Source organism: Silene latifolia, chromosome 2 (genome assembly GCF_048544455.1).
Source record: "Silene latifolia isolate original U9 population chromosome 2, ASM4854445v1, whole genome shotgun sequence".
In the NCBI taxonomy this organism is placed as follows: Eukaryota; Viridiplantae; Streptophyta; class Magnoliopsida; order Caryophyllales; family Caryophyllaceae; genus Silene; species Silene latifolia.
Window position 1 is genome coordinate 54,184,342 of NC_133527.1, and position 14,894 is coordinate 54,199,235.

General features: G+C 37.5%; 2 protein-coding genes across 4 annotated transcripts; one reads left to right on the forward strand and one right to left on the reverse strand.

The window, feature by feature from the left end:
- Positions 1–853: 853 nt before the first annotated feature.
- On the reverse strand, positions 854–13,862 carry LOC141642764 (uncharacterized). 2 transcript variants are annotated; one of them, XM_074451688.1, is made up of 6 exons: positions 13,382–13,862; positions 3,986–4,131; positions 3,506–3,674; positions 2,558–2,653; positions 1,338–1,420; positions 854–1,239 (listed from the first exon to the last, which is right to left on the reverse strand). In XM_074451688.1, the coding sequence occupies exons 1-6, from the start codon at positions 13,751–13,753 to the stop codon at positions 1,110–1,112; spliced, it is 996 nt and encodes a 331-aa protein (XP_074307789.1). In that variant the 5' UTR covers positions 13,754–13,862; the 3' UTR covers positions 854–1,109. The 2 variants fall into 2 exon arrangements, with proteins under 2 accessions (XP_074307789.1, XP_074307790.1); XM_074451689.1 differs by lacking the exons at positions 854–1,239; positions 1,338–1,420; positions 2,558–2,653 and adding an exon at positions 3,110–3,381 and having other exon boundaries at positions 13,382–13,848.
- LOC141642765 (uncharacterized) lies at positions 5,911–8,602 on the forward strand. Of its 2 annotated transcripts, XM_074451691.1 has the most exons (4): positions 5,911–6,075; positions 7,404–7,837; positions 7,904–8,201; positions 8,309–8,602. In XM_074451691.1, the coding sequence occupies exons 1-4, from the start codon at positions 6,066–6,068 to the stop codon at positions 8,371–8,373; spliced, it is 807 nt and encodes a 268-aa protein (XP_074307792.1). In that variant the 5' UTR covers positions 5,911–6,065; the 3' UTR covers positions 8,374–8,602. The 2 variants fall into 2 exon arrangements, with proteins under 2 accessions (XP_074307792.1, XP_074307791.1); XM_074451690.1 differs by having other exon boundaries at positions 5,917–8,201.
- Positions 13,863–14,894: the final 1,032 nt, after the last annotated feature.

A 14,894-nucleotide genomic window follows, 5' to 3' on the forward strand; every position in this document is an offset into this window, starting at 1 on the left:
TCCCTTGAATAATACAATGTTTACAGAGTCAAATATATAGAACAAAGTATCCTATCATTAGTCTAACCGTAAGCTAAGTCAAAGCCTAAACACTAGCTAGTCATACGTGAAAGCCTAAGAATAAGGAGAGAAGTTTGGTAACAAAATATTTACATGATATAACAAGAATAATATCTTATTCTAATATTATTATTCTAATAGTATCCTCTTTAGTTATACTCGTACATCCTCTGCCACTTACTAACCACACTTCAGCACTCGGTTCAATCAATTTCAATGAGCAAATTAGATGGTGGAAATTAATCAGTCAATGCGTAATCAACACCGATGGGGGTGGTTGCCAGAGTTGGAAAAGCGGTAGAGCACCTTATGGATTTGCGTTAGATTTTTTTTTTCCTTCGATGGAGTACAATGAGAGGGAGATAATGAGAAGTGTAAAACAATCAGAAGTGTACTGTATTATATAAAATATATACTATGAAAATCAATCCCAAAAGAAAAAATTATGTTGTGAAATTATTTATATATTGATCTTTCAATATTAAGTCCACATCATGTGGACATATTTAATTTTAGAAAGGCTTCAGTGGGAATCAAGTTTGAACGCTTGAGGGACAAGATGGGCACAGTTGCCAACCACTACACCAAGTTGCTGTTACGGTACCACATCGTTAGAGATGGCAGACACGTGCCCACCGAGGCCCTAGCCCTTACCCCAAAATCCGCCTTCCCCCCTCCTCTTTTCGTAACCAAATAAAGCCTAAGACAATAACATAAAGTTTTGACAACCTGAGATGAGATGGTCATCGTTGACTGTATACTATGAACATGAATGCTGATCTAGCTCAACCAATATCTCAAACTCGAGCCATGGAATTGCAACAGTGCCCTTGTGATTCTACCGAACTTGAAGTCATACTAAACTTGCTTGAGAAAACCAAGATACTACAACTGAATCACTGCAATTGTAAAAGAAGGCTAGAAAACGGTTAACCATTTGCTCTGAATTTGTAGGATGGTCAAGATATATATATAGTTCTGACATTCAACTTTTTTCCAGAGGGGTATCAGGCCAAAAGATGGCAGTAACTGAGGAGTGCCATGATATATCAATCAGATTTCAAGGTATTCTCGAGCGACACAGGTAGAGTTGTAAGTGGTGGCCGCAGTAAAAGGTATAAGGCGGGACCCACGAAAGGAACAATGGAGAGGGGAAGAAGCCAGGCTGTTTTGTCATAGCTGCAAATTTGAAACAACACAACTTTTGCAAATCAAGCGTCAAATTTATGAATGGAATGCAGCTGAAAAATTGAGATTCCAAAAAAGTAGAAGCCTACCACTTTCGTGCAGTCATATCGTTGTATACCCAAAATGGTGCAAAAGCTGACAACAGAGAGAAATCAAGGCTTGTTGCATGCACCTGAGACACCGAAGAGGGAAAACAGCTAATGCTTTAGTTCAGTTTCCATAGTGGAGATAGAACACAGGATCAAGATTTAATACAGAGGATTCTGGTTGAATCATGATATTATAAATTGCATCTCGAGACTTGAGCTCACAATTCATTAACACGATAGTGCGACTAATCTCAGTTGAATAAGGTTTTGGGTGCAATATTTGGGTTATTAGTAGCGGTTCTTCATACGTATATCAAGTCAGAGTTGTTTAGCAGTTTACCCATGTCTAGTCGTGCCTGATCTCGGTGGTTACTTTTATAAATGTAGCCGAGATACAACCTCAAATAGTAGCTGCGATAACCCTCTAAACCTTGATAACTAAGTTAGAATGCTGGGATGTCTCGACCGAGATTTAGAGTGTGTTTGGATTGAGTGATTTGGAGGGAAAAGAAAGGGAGGGAGAGTAGGGGATTGAAAATCCTTTGTTTGGATAGCAAATAAGGGTGGAGGGAAATGGAGGGGGAGAGATTTGGAGGGTTCCATTTTCCTTCCTCCAAGGCAAATCATAATCTCTCCACAATAGGCAAGATTTGGAAAGAAATTGTATCCAAACACCCACATTTCATTTGCCCTCCCCTTCCCTTACCTCCCTTTCTCTTCCCTCCTTCCCCCTCCCCTTCCTTTCCCTCTACTTTTGCTATCCAAACACACCCTTAGGGTGTGTTTGGATTGAGGGATTTGGAGGGAAAAGGAGAGGAGGGAATTGGAAAGATGAGAAATCCATTGTTTGGTTAGCAAAATGAAGGTAGAAGGATTTGGAGGGAAGGGAAAATGGATCCCTCAATTTCCCTCCTACAAGGCAAATTATTTCTCCAACAACAAAGGCAAAGATTTGGAGGGAAAATCACCTCCTCCATTCTCCCTCCCCTCCCCTCCCCTCCCCTTTCTTTCCCTTCCTTCCTCCTCCCCTCCCTTTCCCTCCTTTATCCCTATCCAAACACACCAATGCCATCACCCATGGACATGATTGTCTATTTATACATCTTCAACTGATTGTATGCTTTATAATGAGAATATTACTTTGTATTTCATGGAAGTTGACAAGATAAATCTGATCACATAAAAAATGAGCTGCAGTAATAATCAGAAAACGAATTTACCAATTTGCTTGAACTGAAGTACTGGTAAAATTCCTTCCAGTCATTGTAGCCCAAGCCTGCATACACTATTAGGCCTAAACCTGCTGCACCAACTATCTGACAGCCAGCAGATTGATTAGTCGTACCAAAGCATGACGATTTCACAGACTACACACAAATATTAAAGAGCTCAAAATAAAATAAAAAAAGACTACTACTACTACTACTACGGTATTAATTTATCCAATTTAGGCAACTTCTATGTTCTGTTAACTTGTTGTTGGGCAAGATAGAGTGTAATAATGGTTGGGTCCACCAGTCACACAGGTGCACCTTAAACAAGAAAGGGCAATCCAATCGTTCTAACACAAGAAGCTTACCTGAATTGGAAACATACAGTCATACACAAATAGTTAAGATTTTAACAAATGAAGAAAGACGAGAGCTTTAGACAGATCTAAAGGCAATACATAAACAGATGAGTGAGATACAGGACATATGTCTGTAAGCTAGGCAATTAGGCGAACTACTCCGCTAAAAGAGCAATCTGAACTGGGTAGTATCGGAACACTTTGGGTTCGGGTTTATTGGGGTTCGCTTCTTCTGTTGGGGTACTGGTAGGGTCAGGTCAGTCAAGTTTGCCAGGACTTCCAATTCATGATGAGCACAGTAAGCACCTGTTACTATGTTGCTCGGACTCTTCAATATTACCTCCCGTACCCATGTCGGACACTTGACACACTCGGACATTTCACTTTGAACCATAAACAAGATCTTTTATATATAAAATAGCCGAATCCGACACTTCGACGTGCACCCCTGTCAGTCCGAGCAACATAGCCTGTCTACAGAATGAAGCCCTTAGTTCCATAGACCAATAACATAAATGGAAAAACATTTCATCACAAGTTACCATGCTCAAATTTTATTTTTCCAAACTTCACTTGTTAAGGGTAAGTAAGTTCTTACCCCAGCTGTTATCTTTGATTCCAAGAAATTTAATGGCCAGCTACGGACTTCATCTTCTTTTACGGGTGGCGGTGGAGGTCGCCACAGAATGAAATAGGGAATAAGAGCATAAGCACCCCCAAAAAATGAAAGGCTGACAAAGGGCCACACAGGGATGCTACTTTTTGAGCTGAAAGCATAAAAGACAAAAAAATCAGTTCAGAGAATGTTGGTCACCAATGGCCTATTAGCTCTATTGGTCAGACTTCAGAGCATCATGCTATTTATGTGAATGTCCTAAGCGTGAGAACTAAATGTTGCAGATTGAGGTTAGCCCAGACGGGCAATTCAACGACACCAGAAGATTGACTTGTATCTGAATATAATGTCACTTCTTTGCCAAATTAAAGGTAAGCAAACTAGATAAACATATATGTTTTTAATTAATTTACTTTTTTAATAAAGTAAAGAAAATGGTGACTGAAACCTCAAAATGATTACCTTCTAGCAGAAGGGAGCAGCAGCATGGTGTATACAATAGGCCACAATCCCATAATGTACCAGAGAGAGACAAGCACTTGATTCATTCTGAAGCCATCGTCTCCCACTAAGTTGGAAAGCTTCTTCAAGAAGTATATATCTGTTGACTAGAACAAGAGAAGAAAGGCGTCATCGTTTTTCTCACATTTGCTTTCTTTGCACAACGTCATTTCTTGCATAGTAAAAAAAAGGTATGGGTTTTTCTCTGGGGTACCCCTAAACTATTGCCATTTCTAAGTTGTACCCATGCCTTTTTCATATTATTGATTGTACCCTTGAACTCCAATATTAACCAATCACCGTGACCATTAGTCTTTAATCCGTCAACTTAGGACGTTAAGTGCCTACATAGATTGATGAGTTGGCTTTTCAAATGTTCCCCTCCATTTTTTCACAGATTCTCTCCTTTTTTGGTTTTCTTTATGATAACTCAATATTTTACGTACTTTCAACCCATATTTTATCTCTTATTTAGTCGGAATAATTGGATTAAGTTAGTATAATTCACTCATTTTGGAATAAAATAGAATATTTGTCGGTTTTTCTATGGGGTACCTCTCAATTATTGCCGTTTCTAACTTATAACTGCCTTTTTCACATTATTGATTGTACCCTTAAACTCCAATACTAACCAATCACCGTGAATTATACTAACTTAATCCAATTATTTGTCGAGATTTGGTATGCTCTCGTATTTTTGTACGTGTAGGTAGTAAGGGAAGCGGAATCAAATACAACAAGTGAAGAAAACGAGTTAAGACGGAGTCAAATGATGAATTTGTGAAAAAAGACAAAGTTTGCCTATTATTTTACCACAATCACAAGCCCCATTTGACCTGCACTTTCGTTGGATCACCAGCAAACTCACCTCTTCAATTCACCATCACTTTTAATCAAAACCACCATTCCATCCATCCTTTATATACCACCACGATTACCAATTAACCCACCACCTTAACCCATTTCGCCAACTACCATTGAAGCACCGAATTTGAGCAACGATGACCCGACTTCGACGCCACTGGCTGCACCATATGAGCTGCCCAGAAGACAGTCCAACGCGGCAACCACGGGCTACCACCATCACAATCGAGTACCGTCGCAGCATCTAAACCAATCCAAATCCGAGCCCAAGCTAGGATCAATTTAAACTCCAATCAAAAGAAATCAAAGCAAGAAGAGTAGTTGGGTGTGATTGTTTGAGAAGGGTTTGAAATAATGAAATGTATCGACGAAGTCATTCATTTATACAGTCATAGCCATGTCATCAAGCCCAATCCAAGTCAACAATCCATGTGGACACTTAACGTCATTAGTTGACGGATTAAAGACTATTGGTCACGGTGATTGGTTAGTACTGGAGTTTAAGGGTACAATCAATAATGTGAAAAAGGCAGTTATAACTTAGAAACGGCAATAATTGAGGGGTACCCCATAGAAAAACCCAAAAGGTATTAAACTTCATTTCTCTGTTTTTAGTTTCCTTGTGACACAATGAACTACCCCTATTATTTTTAAGCCCTTTTATCAATCAATGATCTAGCATATTGTGTTGTGAGGTTAAAAATTCATTTGTTGAGCAAACCAAACCCCAAAAGTACCCTTACGCCTTGTATGGATTGTTAGAATAATTAATAATATTCGTATGGCCTATGTGTTTCGGGTTTTAATAAAAGTTAAGTTCACATTAATATTACGAGACTTTAATATAAAAGACGGTATCGTGATGGATCGGTCCCGATTAATGTAATTAAAGTTCGGGAATTATTATTCCCTCTTACCTTACCCTATTATACATCGTCTTTCACGAAAAGGTACGATCGGGTTTGATTGTGCGAAAAGGTACGTAATATATTATATATATTATGGAAGTTAAAAGAATAAAAATTTTCATCTGACAAAACAAAAGTATACGTATAAAGTGAAAGGGTGAAAGACACAGTTTCTTCCTCCATCATCAAAGGAACATAAAAAGAAAGGGTTAAGGAGGAGAATCAATCTGTTATACTTCTTATTATTGAATTGATTGCGTCTGTAAGACATGGACCAAGGTTAGTCCTTTATTTCTATTGATTGTATTAGGGTTGAATTAATTCAAGTCTATATTGTATCTTGGGACTAATTTCATTATTGAAATCGTAAAATTAATCTTACATTTGGTATGAGCCAGGTTATAGATTTGATTAATTTACCCATTAAAGATACGTTTAATTGATTCACTGATTTTTATTTGATATGTTTATCAATTGTCGGTGAATGTTCTTCCGCTTAGTTTACTGTCATCATGAATATATGATTATATCATATGCTTATTCACTGGGTTTTGCCGCTGCGTCTTTTTTTTTGTCTGCCATTATGTTCATCAAGTTGTTTCAGTGCATGCAATGTTCGGATTTAATGATTTAATTTTGTTTTCCGGCCCTCGAACTGAACAATTACCCTTTAAAGATAAATGTTCCATTAAAGTTTCTGTGTGACAACAATCGTCTTATTCGTGGTTCAAATACTACTGTCACTTCTTAGACAAATATTAATGTAAGATAACCTTTTTTCATCATGATTTGGTTTTCTTTGGATTATGTCAGAGTGTCAAACTCTTATGTTTGTCAATGGTCTTGGGTAGATTAAAGTTCCATGCCTTTCTTTTTTTTGCCTTATACGTGTTACATAAAGGCATGAAGTATATGTTTGTCAGGGTGTCAGACTCTTATGATTGTTAATACATACATAAACAAAAGACATGTATGATATTACTTTACATTATTCACTTGGTTTCTTTTATAGACCATGATAAATGTTCACTTATTGTCGATTTGCACATACAAGTAATGAAAGAAAAACATTATAAGTCAGTACTTTAGTATGTCATAAGAATGGGTGATAAGTGTTGTGAAATATTAACACATAAAAGATTATATATAACCCATTAAGTTTAAATGTTTATTTTGTATATCACATGTTAGTCACCAAAGTGGCCTTGTTATATTGCATTTAGACATTTGAAATTAAAGTTTTAATTGATCATGATTAAAAGAGATGGTTAAATGACATTATAGTTTGATTGATCAATTATTTTTGTCATCTATATTTTAGGAGATCATCCAAAGGTGAGTCATTAAATATAGTTGATAATATGAAAGGATTAATTATTCATAAAGTGGGTCTAATAGTATGTATATCCAAAGATAGCATTCTTATTTGATTCATGTGTGTTATAATTAATTGTTAAAGTATACATTAGCATCAATGATGGTTACTTGTATTCAAGTGTTGTCCAAAGGTCATTTAAATACATGTATGAAAGATTATATAATATTAATTGAATCTGTATGATAGTTTTTTCAAAGCACTAATTGGTAACATGTATAAATGATTGCAGCATCTCCAAATTTGTTTGCATCTGCTAACTCTTTTGTAAAGTTCAATGGGCTTAATTATGATGAGTGGGCCTTAAAGATCCAGTATACACTGGGTATAATGGTTTTAGACATTGTCATCCTGACAGATGAGGTACCAACAAAAATTACACCTGAAAGCTCCGAAGCCGAAAAGTGTCATTATCAGGCTTGGGAGAAATCTAACAGGTTGGGTTTACACCTCATGAGGATGACAATGGCTGATAACATTAAGCCCTCCATGCCTAAAACAGAGAAAGCAAAGGAGTGTTCACAATCGGATTTAGCTGATAAGTCAATTGTCGGTAGTTTAATGAGTGAGCTAACTACTAAAAGGTTTGACTGGTCTCAACCGATTCATGATCATGTGACACACATGTCTAACCTGGCAGCAAAGTTGAAGACTTTAGGAATGGATGTAAGTGATACTTTCTTGGTCCAATTCATCATTAACTCTCTACCTTATGAGTTTGGCCAGTTTCAGGTGAACTATAACACCATTAAAGATAAATGGAACTATCAAGAGTTAAAAGCCATACTTATACAAGAGGAGGGGAGATTAAAGAAGATGAAAGATCAAGCTGTTCATTTCTTGAGTCATGATGGTGCCAACAGCAGCAAGGCTAAACCGAGTAAGAAGGGTAAGAATGGTAAGAAAGGAAAGTCTTTCTTTAAGGGACCTGAAAGTGCGATCCAGAAAGAAAAGAAGTGTCACTTTTGCAAGAAACCTGGACACTTCAAGAAGGATTGTCCTAAAAGGAAGGCATGGTTCGAAAAGAAAGGTAAACATTATAGTTTTGTTTGCTTTGAATCAAATCTTATAGAAGTACCTAATAATACTTGGTGGTTAAATTCTGGTGCAACTACTCATATTTCTCACATTAAACAGGGATATCGTATGATCCACCCATAAGAGGAGCTTCTAACAGTTTGTATCCATGGGAAACAGGATGAAAGCACGCATTGAGGGCATTGGGACTTACAGATTAATCTTAGACACTGGTTGTCATATAGATCTTACAGATTGTCTCTATGTACCCGATTGTGCTAGAAATCTTGTATCATTAAGTAAATTGGACAATTTAGGTTTTAATTTTAAGTTTGTACATGGTGTATTTTCTATGTACCGTAATGAATACTTTTATGGTAGTGGTACTTTGATTTATTCACTTTATAGGTTCAATCTTGATGTTAAATTTTCGGATTCCCTATTTATTGTTGAGAGTCAAGGTATTAAACGTAGTGCATCGAATGAAAAATCAGCTTACTTGTGGCATCAAAGGCTAGGTCACATATCCAAAGAAAGGTTAACGAGGTTGGTAAAAGATGAAATTCTACCTCAATTGGATTTTAGTGACTTAGATGTATGTGTAGACTGCATTAAAGGTAAGCAGACTAAACATACAGTAAAGAAATCAGCTACAAGGAGCTCTCAGCTTTTAGAAATTATACACGCCGATATTTATGGACCTTTTGACACTCCATCTTGGAGTGGTGAAAAGTACTTTATCACTTTTATAGATGATTTCTCGCGGTATGGTTTCACTTATTTGTTGCATGAAAAGGCTCATTCCGTGGATGTCCTTGAGATATTCATAAATGAGGTGGAAAGGCAGCTAGAAAAGAAAGTGAAAATTGTGAAATCGGATAGAGGTGGTGAGTTTTATGGAAGGTTTACTGAAAATGGACAATGTCCTGGTCCATTTGCAAAGTTACTTGAAAGTAGGGGTATTTGTGCACAATATACAATACCCGGTACACCTCAGCAGAACGGTGCGGAACCGTACTTTAATGGAAATGGTTAGGAGCATGTTAAGTAACTGTTCTTTACCTCTTTCACTATGGATTTATGCATTAAAGACTGCAACCTATGTTTTAAAAGGTGTTCCTAGTAAAGCAGTTCCTAAGACTCCTTATGAACTATGGACGGGAAGGAAACCGAGTTTAAGACATCTTCGAGTTTGGGGTTGCCGAGCTGAAGTAAGGTTGTATAACCCAAATGAAAAAAAGCTAGATCCTAGGACAGTCGGTGGTTATTTCATTGGCTATCCTGAAAAGTCAAAAGGGTATAGATTTTACTGTCCTAATCACAGTACGAGAATAGTGGAGACTGGAAATGCTAGATTCATTGAGAACGGTCAAACTAGTGGGAGCATTGAACCACGAAAAGTGGACATTAAAGAAATTCAGGTTGAAGTTTCTTCTCCTGCACGTGAAATTGTTGTACCAATCGTGTCGTCAGAGTCAAATGACATAATGGGACAACAAGGAAATGAAGTGCAAGACCCACAAAATGACAATAACAATAATGATCAAGTCACAATTCAAGGGGAGAATAATATGTCACGTGAACAGTCAAGGCAACCTGTAAGGCGAAGAAGGGTAGTCAATGTTCCAGAGGAACAATTAAGGCGATCTATAAGAGAAAGAAGATCAGCCATCCCAGATGACTACGAGACATATAACGTTGAATGTGACTTGAGCATTAGTGAGGATCCCGTCTCATTCCGTAAGGCCATGGAAAGTGATAATTCTGAAAAGTGGTTAATTGCCATGAAAGAGGAGATGAAATCTATGGATGACAACAAAGTATGGGACTTAGTAGTGTTACCTGAGGGTTCTAAGGCCGTTGGGTCGAAATGGGTCTATAAGACCAAAAGGGACTCTAAAGGTAACATTGAAAGGTATAAGGCTCGACTTGTTGCCAAAGGTTTTACTCAGAAAGACGGTATTGACTATAAAGAAACTCTATCGGGTGTCAAAGAAAGATTCTTTAAGAATTGTCTTGGCTTTGGTAGCTCATTATGATCTAGAGCTTCACCAAATGGATGTAAAGACCGCTTTTCTAAACGGTAAGCTTGAGGAAGAAGTATATATGGACCAACCTGAGGGATTTGCATCCCCGGGTAATGAAGATAAGGTGTGTAGGCTGAGGAAGTCGATATATGGACTAAAACAAGCTTCTAGACAATGGTATTTAAAGTTTAATGGTACCATCACGTCATATGGATTTGTAGAGATTACCGTTGATCGGTGTATCTACATTAGGATTAGTGGGAGCAGATTTGTTATTTTAGTCTTATATGTTGACGATATTTTGCTAGCTGCGAATGATCTAGGCATGTTGCATGATGTAAAGAAATATCTATCTAAGAACTTTGAAATGAAAGATATGGGTGAGGCATCCTATGTGATCGGAATTGAAATTTTCCGTGATAGATCACAAGGATTGTTAGGGTTGTCTCAGAAAGCTTACATTGACAAAGTTTTAGAGAGATATAGAATGAATGAATGCTCACAGGATAGTTCCTATACAAAAAGGGGACAAATTTAGTAAAATGCAATGTCCCCCGTAATGAATGAACGAAAAGAAATGGAGAGAATTCCCTATGATCCGTGGTTGGGAGTTTGAACTATGTTCGAGACATGTACTCGACCGGATATCGCCTTTCTTTGTTGGAATGTTAGGTCGGTACCAAAGTAATCCCGGATGGACCACCGGAAAGTCAAGAAGAAGGTCCTTAGGTACTTACAAGGCACTAAGGAGCTCATGCTTACTTATAGGAGATCCGATCATCTTGAGGTGATTGGTTATTCAGATTGGTTATTCAGATTCAGATTATGCCGGATGTGTTGATAGTAGAAAATCAACATTTGGCTACTTGTTCCTTTTAGCTGAAGGGGCAGTATCATGGAAAAGTGGTAAGCAGTCTGTCATTGCTACTTCTACTATGGAAGCCGAATTTGTGGCATGCTTTGAGGCCACTATTCATGCATTGTGGTTGAGAAACTTTATCTCGGGACTTGGGATTGTCGATAGTATTGCCAAGCCGCTGAGAATTTATTGTGACAATTCTGCAGCCGTCTTCTTCTCTAAGAACGATAAATACTCCAAGGGTGCTAAACACATGGAATTAAAGTTCTTATGGGTCAAAGAGGAGGTACAGAAGCAAACAGTGTCATTTGAGCATATTAGAACGGATAAGATGGTAGCAGATCCATTAACAAAGGGATTACCACCCAAGGCGTTCGTTGGCCATGTAGAACGCATGGGTGTTGTATCAAAGGCCTTGTTATTATAAAGTTAATATGCTTGTAAAAAAATATGACATCTAGAATTCACTTATAGTATTGTTTCTGTTATAATAGACATGTTAATCATTATAGTATATGTATACATTACAGTTATTAGATTAAATGTGACTAATTGTGAGAATTAATGTTCTTCTCAAATTAAAGTTTTACCTAGATTTGGAATTGATTTGTGATACATGGAAGGAATCATGTCGATTAGTAAATAACGTGTGACCGCCATGATCCAATTAGTTCTATTTCGATTAAGGATATGACAGGTAGTGACTTTAACATAAAAGTGCACATTATAGTTATTAAACCATTAAGTCAACACAAAGGCCAAGTGGGAGAATGTTAGAATAATTAATAATATTCGTATGGCCTATGTGTTTCGGGTTTTAATAAAAGTTAAGTTCACATTAATATTACGAGACTTTAATATAAAGGACGGTATCGTGATGGATCGGTCCCGATTAATGTAATTAGTAATTAAAGTTCGGGAATTATTATTCCCTCTTACCTTACCCTATTATACATCGTCTTTCACGAAAAGGTACGATCGGGTTTGATTGTGCGAAAAGGTACGTAATATATTATATATATTATGGAAGTTAAAAGAATAAAAATTTTCATCTGACAAAACAAAAGTATACGTATAAAGTGAAAGGGTGAAAGACACAGTTTCTTCCTCCATCATCAAAGGAACATAAAAAGAAAGGGTTAAGGAGGAGAATCAATCTGTTATACTTTTTATTATTGAATTGATTGCGTCTGTAAGACATGGACCAAGGTTAGTCCTTTATTTCGTCTATTGATTGTATTAGGGTTGAATTAATTCAAATCTATATTGTATCTTGGGACTGATTTCATTATTGAAATCGTAAAGTTAATCTTACATGGATACCAAAAATGGAGGGAAAGAGGAGCTGGAAGGGTGGGCAAGAGTTTTCCCTCCGAATCTTTCCTATGTTGGAGGAAAAACATTTTGGCTTGGAAGAGGGAAATGGAGATTGCCTCCCCCCAAACCCCTCCTCTTCCTTTCCTTCCAAATCATTCTATCCAAACAAGGCCTTAGCGCTACGTTGATGGTAGATTATGTCAAATAGAGTATGAAATTGAAGGTAAAAACTCTTCATCATCCCTTTCTTTGTTTCATAACAGGAGTACAGACCAGAGAATAATTACTACCCAATTTCAGTTGAGCCAAAGGTTGAGCACTAAGCTGACAAATACAGTGGTTCCAATGAAATAAATATCACGTGTTGGAATAAAATAGAGGTGATCACATGCGGGCTGCCGGATGTCAAATTTGTGGCTCATTGACAAGCGGACACAGACTTAGGGGTGTTTGGTTGGAACTTTTGGAATGGATTGGACATCCATTCTAGTGTTTGGTAAGGGGGTTTTGGAATGGAGTTAGATACTCAATGGATTCTTACCCCATTCCAACCCCTTTGAATCTCATACCCATGTATACACCCAAGTTTCTAAATCCATTGCCCCATATTACTATACTCAATCCATTCCAAGATCGAACCAAACACTTGTGAGCAAGTATGGGATTCTAACTCCATACCGCTATGGTTTGGCAATCCATTCCAATCAATTCCGATACTTTGAACCAAACTACCCCTTCATGTATATTTTTTGAAATGCATTGTTTGTGGGCAAATTCTCATTTGTGACAACACTTCTCATTTGTTAGCGCTTCTCAAGGCTAATCTAATAAAAAGAGAGCTTAAAACAGCAAAATAACACAAATTAGAATATGTAATGTATATAAAAATGGGTCATACCTGAACCAACCAAACAAAAGATAACACAAGAAGAAGATGATGAAATAATTCCGAAAAAAATAAAAAATAAAAATAGAAAGAAGAGTTCTTACAGGAGTTTGGTTAGGAGCAAGATTGAAAACATAGTAGATGAGTGCAGCCCAGAATAGAAAGAGCAAAATAGAGGTAGTCCAGTCGTCTCCAGCACTCTCAACCTCAGCATTTCCATTGTTTTCAACTTCTGGGTTCTCCTCAGAAACTGATCTTTTTGAGCAAAAAAGAAGATTGCCCTTGTTATAATTCTTTACATTATACAAGTAAGGTGCAAAAATGGTGTGTCTATTTGGGTGATTTATGCTTAAATTTGAGAATTTGGGTGTGTGAGTGGATGAAAGTAAAGTGTATGTTTGATGGGTTTTGCTGTACAGATAAGAAGGGCCGAAGGGTCGGAAGTTGCAGGAGATGAGGTTTGAGTTTCCTATCATTCTTCGATAATATCATTCACCACTTCCAAGTTCCAACTATCCGCACTTTTGTATTTGGGGAATGAACTTCAAATAAATGGAAGAAAATGTTCAAATACAATTAAGGTGGCGTGTCTATTGTCTAGGTATAGGGCTAGTAGGCTAGAGGTGGCTAACGCATCAGCCGGCGGGTCGGATCAGTGACGGGTTCGGGTATGTTATAATTCATGTCGGGACATCAATGGGTGACAAGTTGAGTCGGATAATTAGCGGGTCAGTAACAGACTACCAGGTTATTAGCATATATTTAATATTTTATCTTATACATTTAGTTTTCTATGGATGATTTTTTGTTTAAACAATGTGTAGGTGTACTAGTTGTAATTTTAAGTGAAAACAGTTTCGTTAAATGTCAATTTGGTGCTATTTACATCATTATTAAGCTAATTTATTATCGAGTCATTCATCGGGTTGAATCAACATTGGGTCACGGGTCCAGTCGGTTTAGGTCGGGTTAAGGTTGGAAAAAATAAGGATGCTATCGATTATCAATGACGGGTTCGGGTATGTTATAATTCATGTCGGGACATCAATGGGTGACAAGTTGAGTCGGATCATTAGCGGGTCAGTAACAGACTACCAGGTTATTAGCATATATTTAATAGGGTATTGATTTTCGCAGTACGCATTTTACTCATTACAGTACAATATTGACAATTATACCCCTCTCATTCTCTCTCTAGCTGTTCTCCTCTCAATTCTCATCAGTCATCTCTAGTCTTTCATCCTCATCGCCATCAACCACCATTATCATCCTCCGCATCAACCACAATTGTATTGCCAGAATAAATTAATTTTACAGAAAAACACATATATTGCATTTACAAATATAATCAATAATCGATTCGATCGTACTATGTACTACGGAGTACATAGATAAAGAAAAAAACATGTTACAGTTCAACACATTCACCGGTGATAACATCACCCACCACCCTCTTTCCGGTCCACCATCGGCCAACAGCGCCGACGAACAAGGCTCGCCGCCGACCACCAGGCCTGTACCATCGCAACCATGCCGTCACCATTCGCCACTTTCCTTTACCGCCTTTCTTCTCCTTGTCCGCACATTCACCGGCCGCCGGAGCCTTTACCCCGCGCC

Bases quoted from the DNA above. Each gene is read 5' to 3' on its own strand.
- LOC141642765 (XM_074451690.1), top strand. From the start codon at position 7,394: ATGATTGCAGCATCTCCAAATTTGTTTGCATCTGCTAACTCTTTTGTA. The intron at 8,202-8,308 runs GTAAACATTATA...CACATTAAACAG, and splicing joins GGCATGGTTCGAAAAGAAAG to GGATATCGTATGATCCACCC.
- LOC141642764 (XM_074451688.1), bottom strand. From the start codon at position 13,753: ATGATAGGAAACTCAAACCTCATCTCCTGCAACTTCCGACCCTTCGGC. The intron at 3,675-3,985 runs GTAATCATTTTG...TTATGCTTTCAG, and splicing joins CTGCTCCCTTCTGCTAGAAG to CTCAAAAAGTAGCATCCCTG. The intron at 1,421-2,557 runs GTAAATTCGTTT...TCGGTGTCTCAG, and splicing joins ACTTCAGTTCAAGCAAATTG to GTGCATGCAACAAGCCTTGA.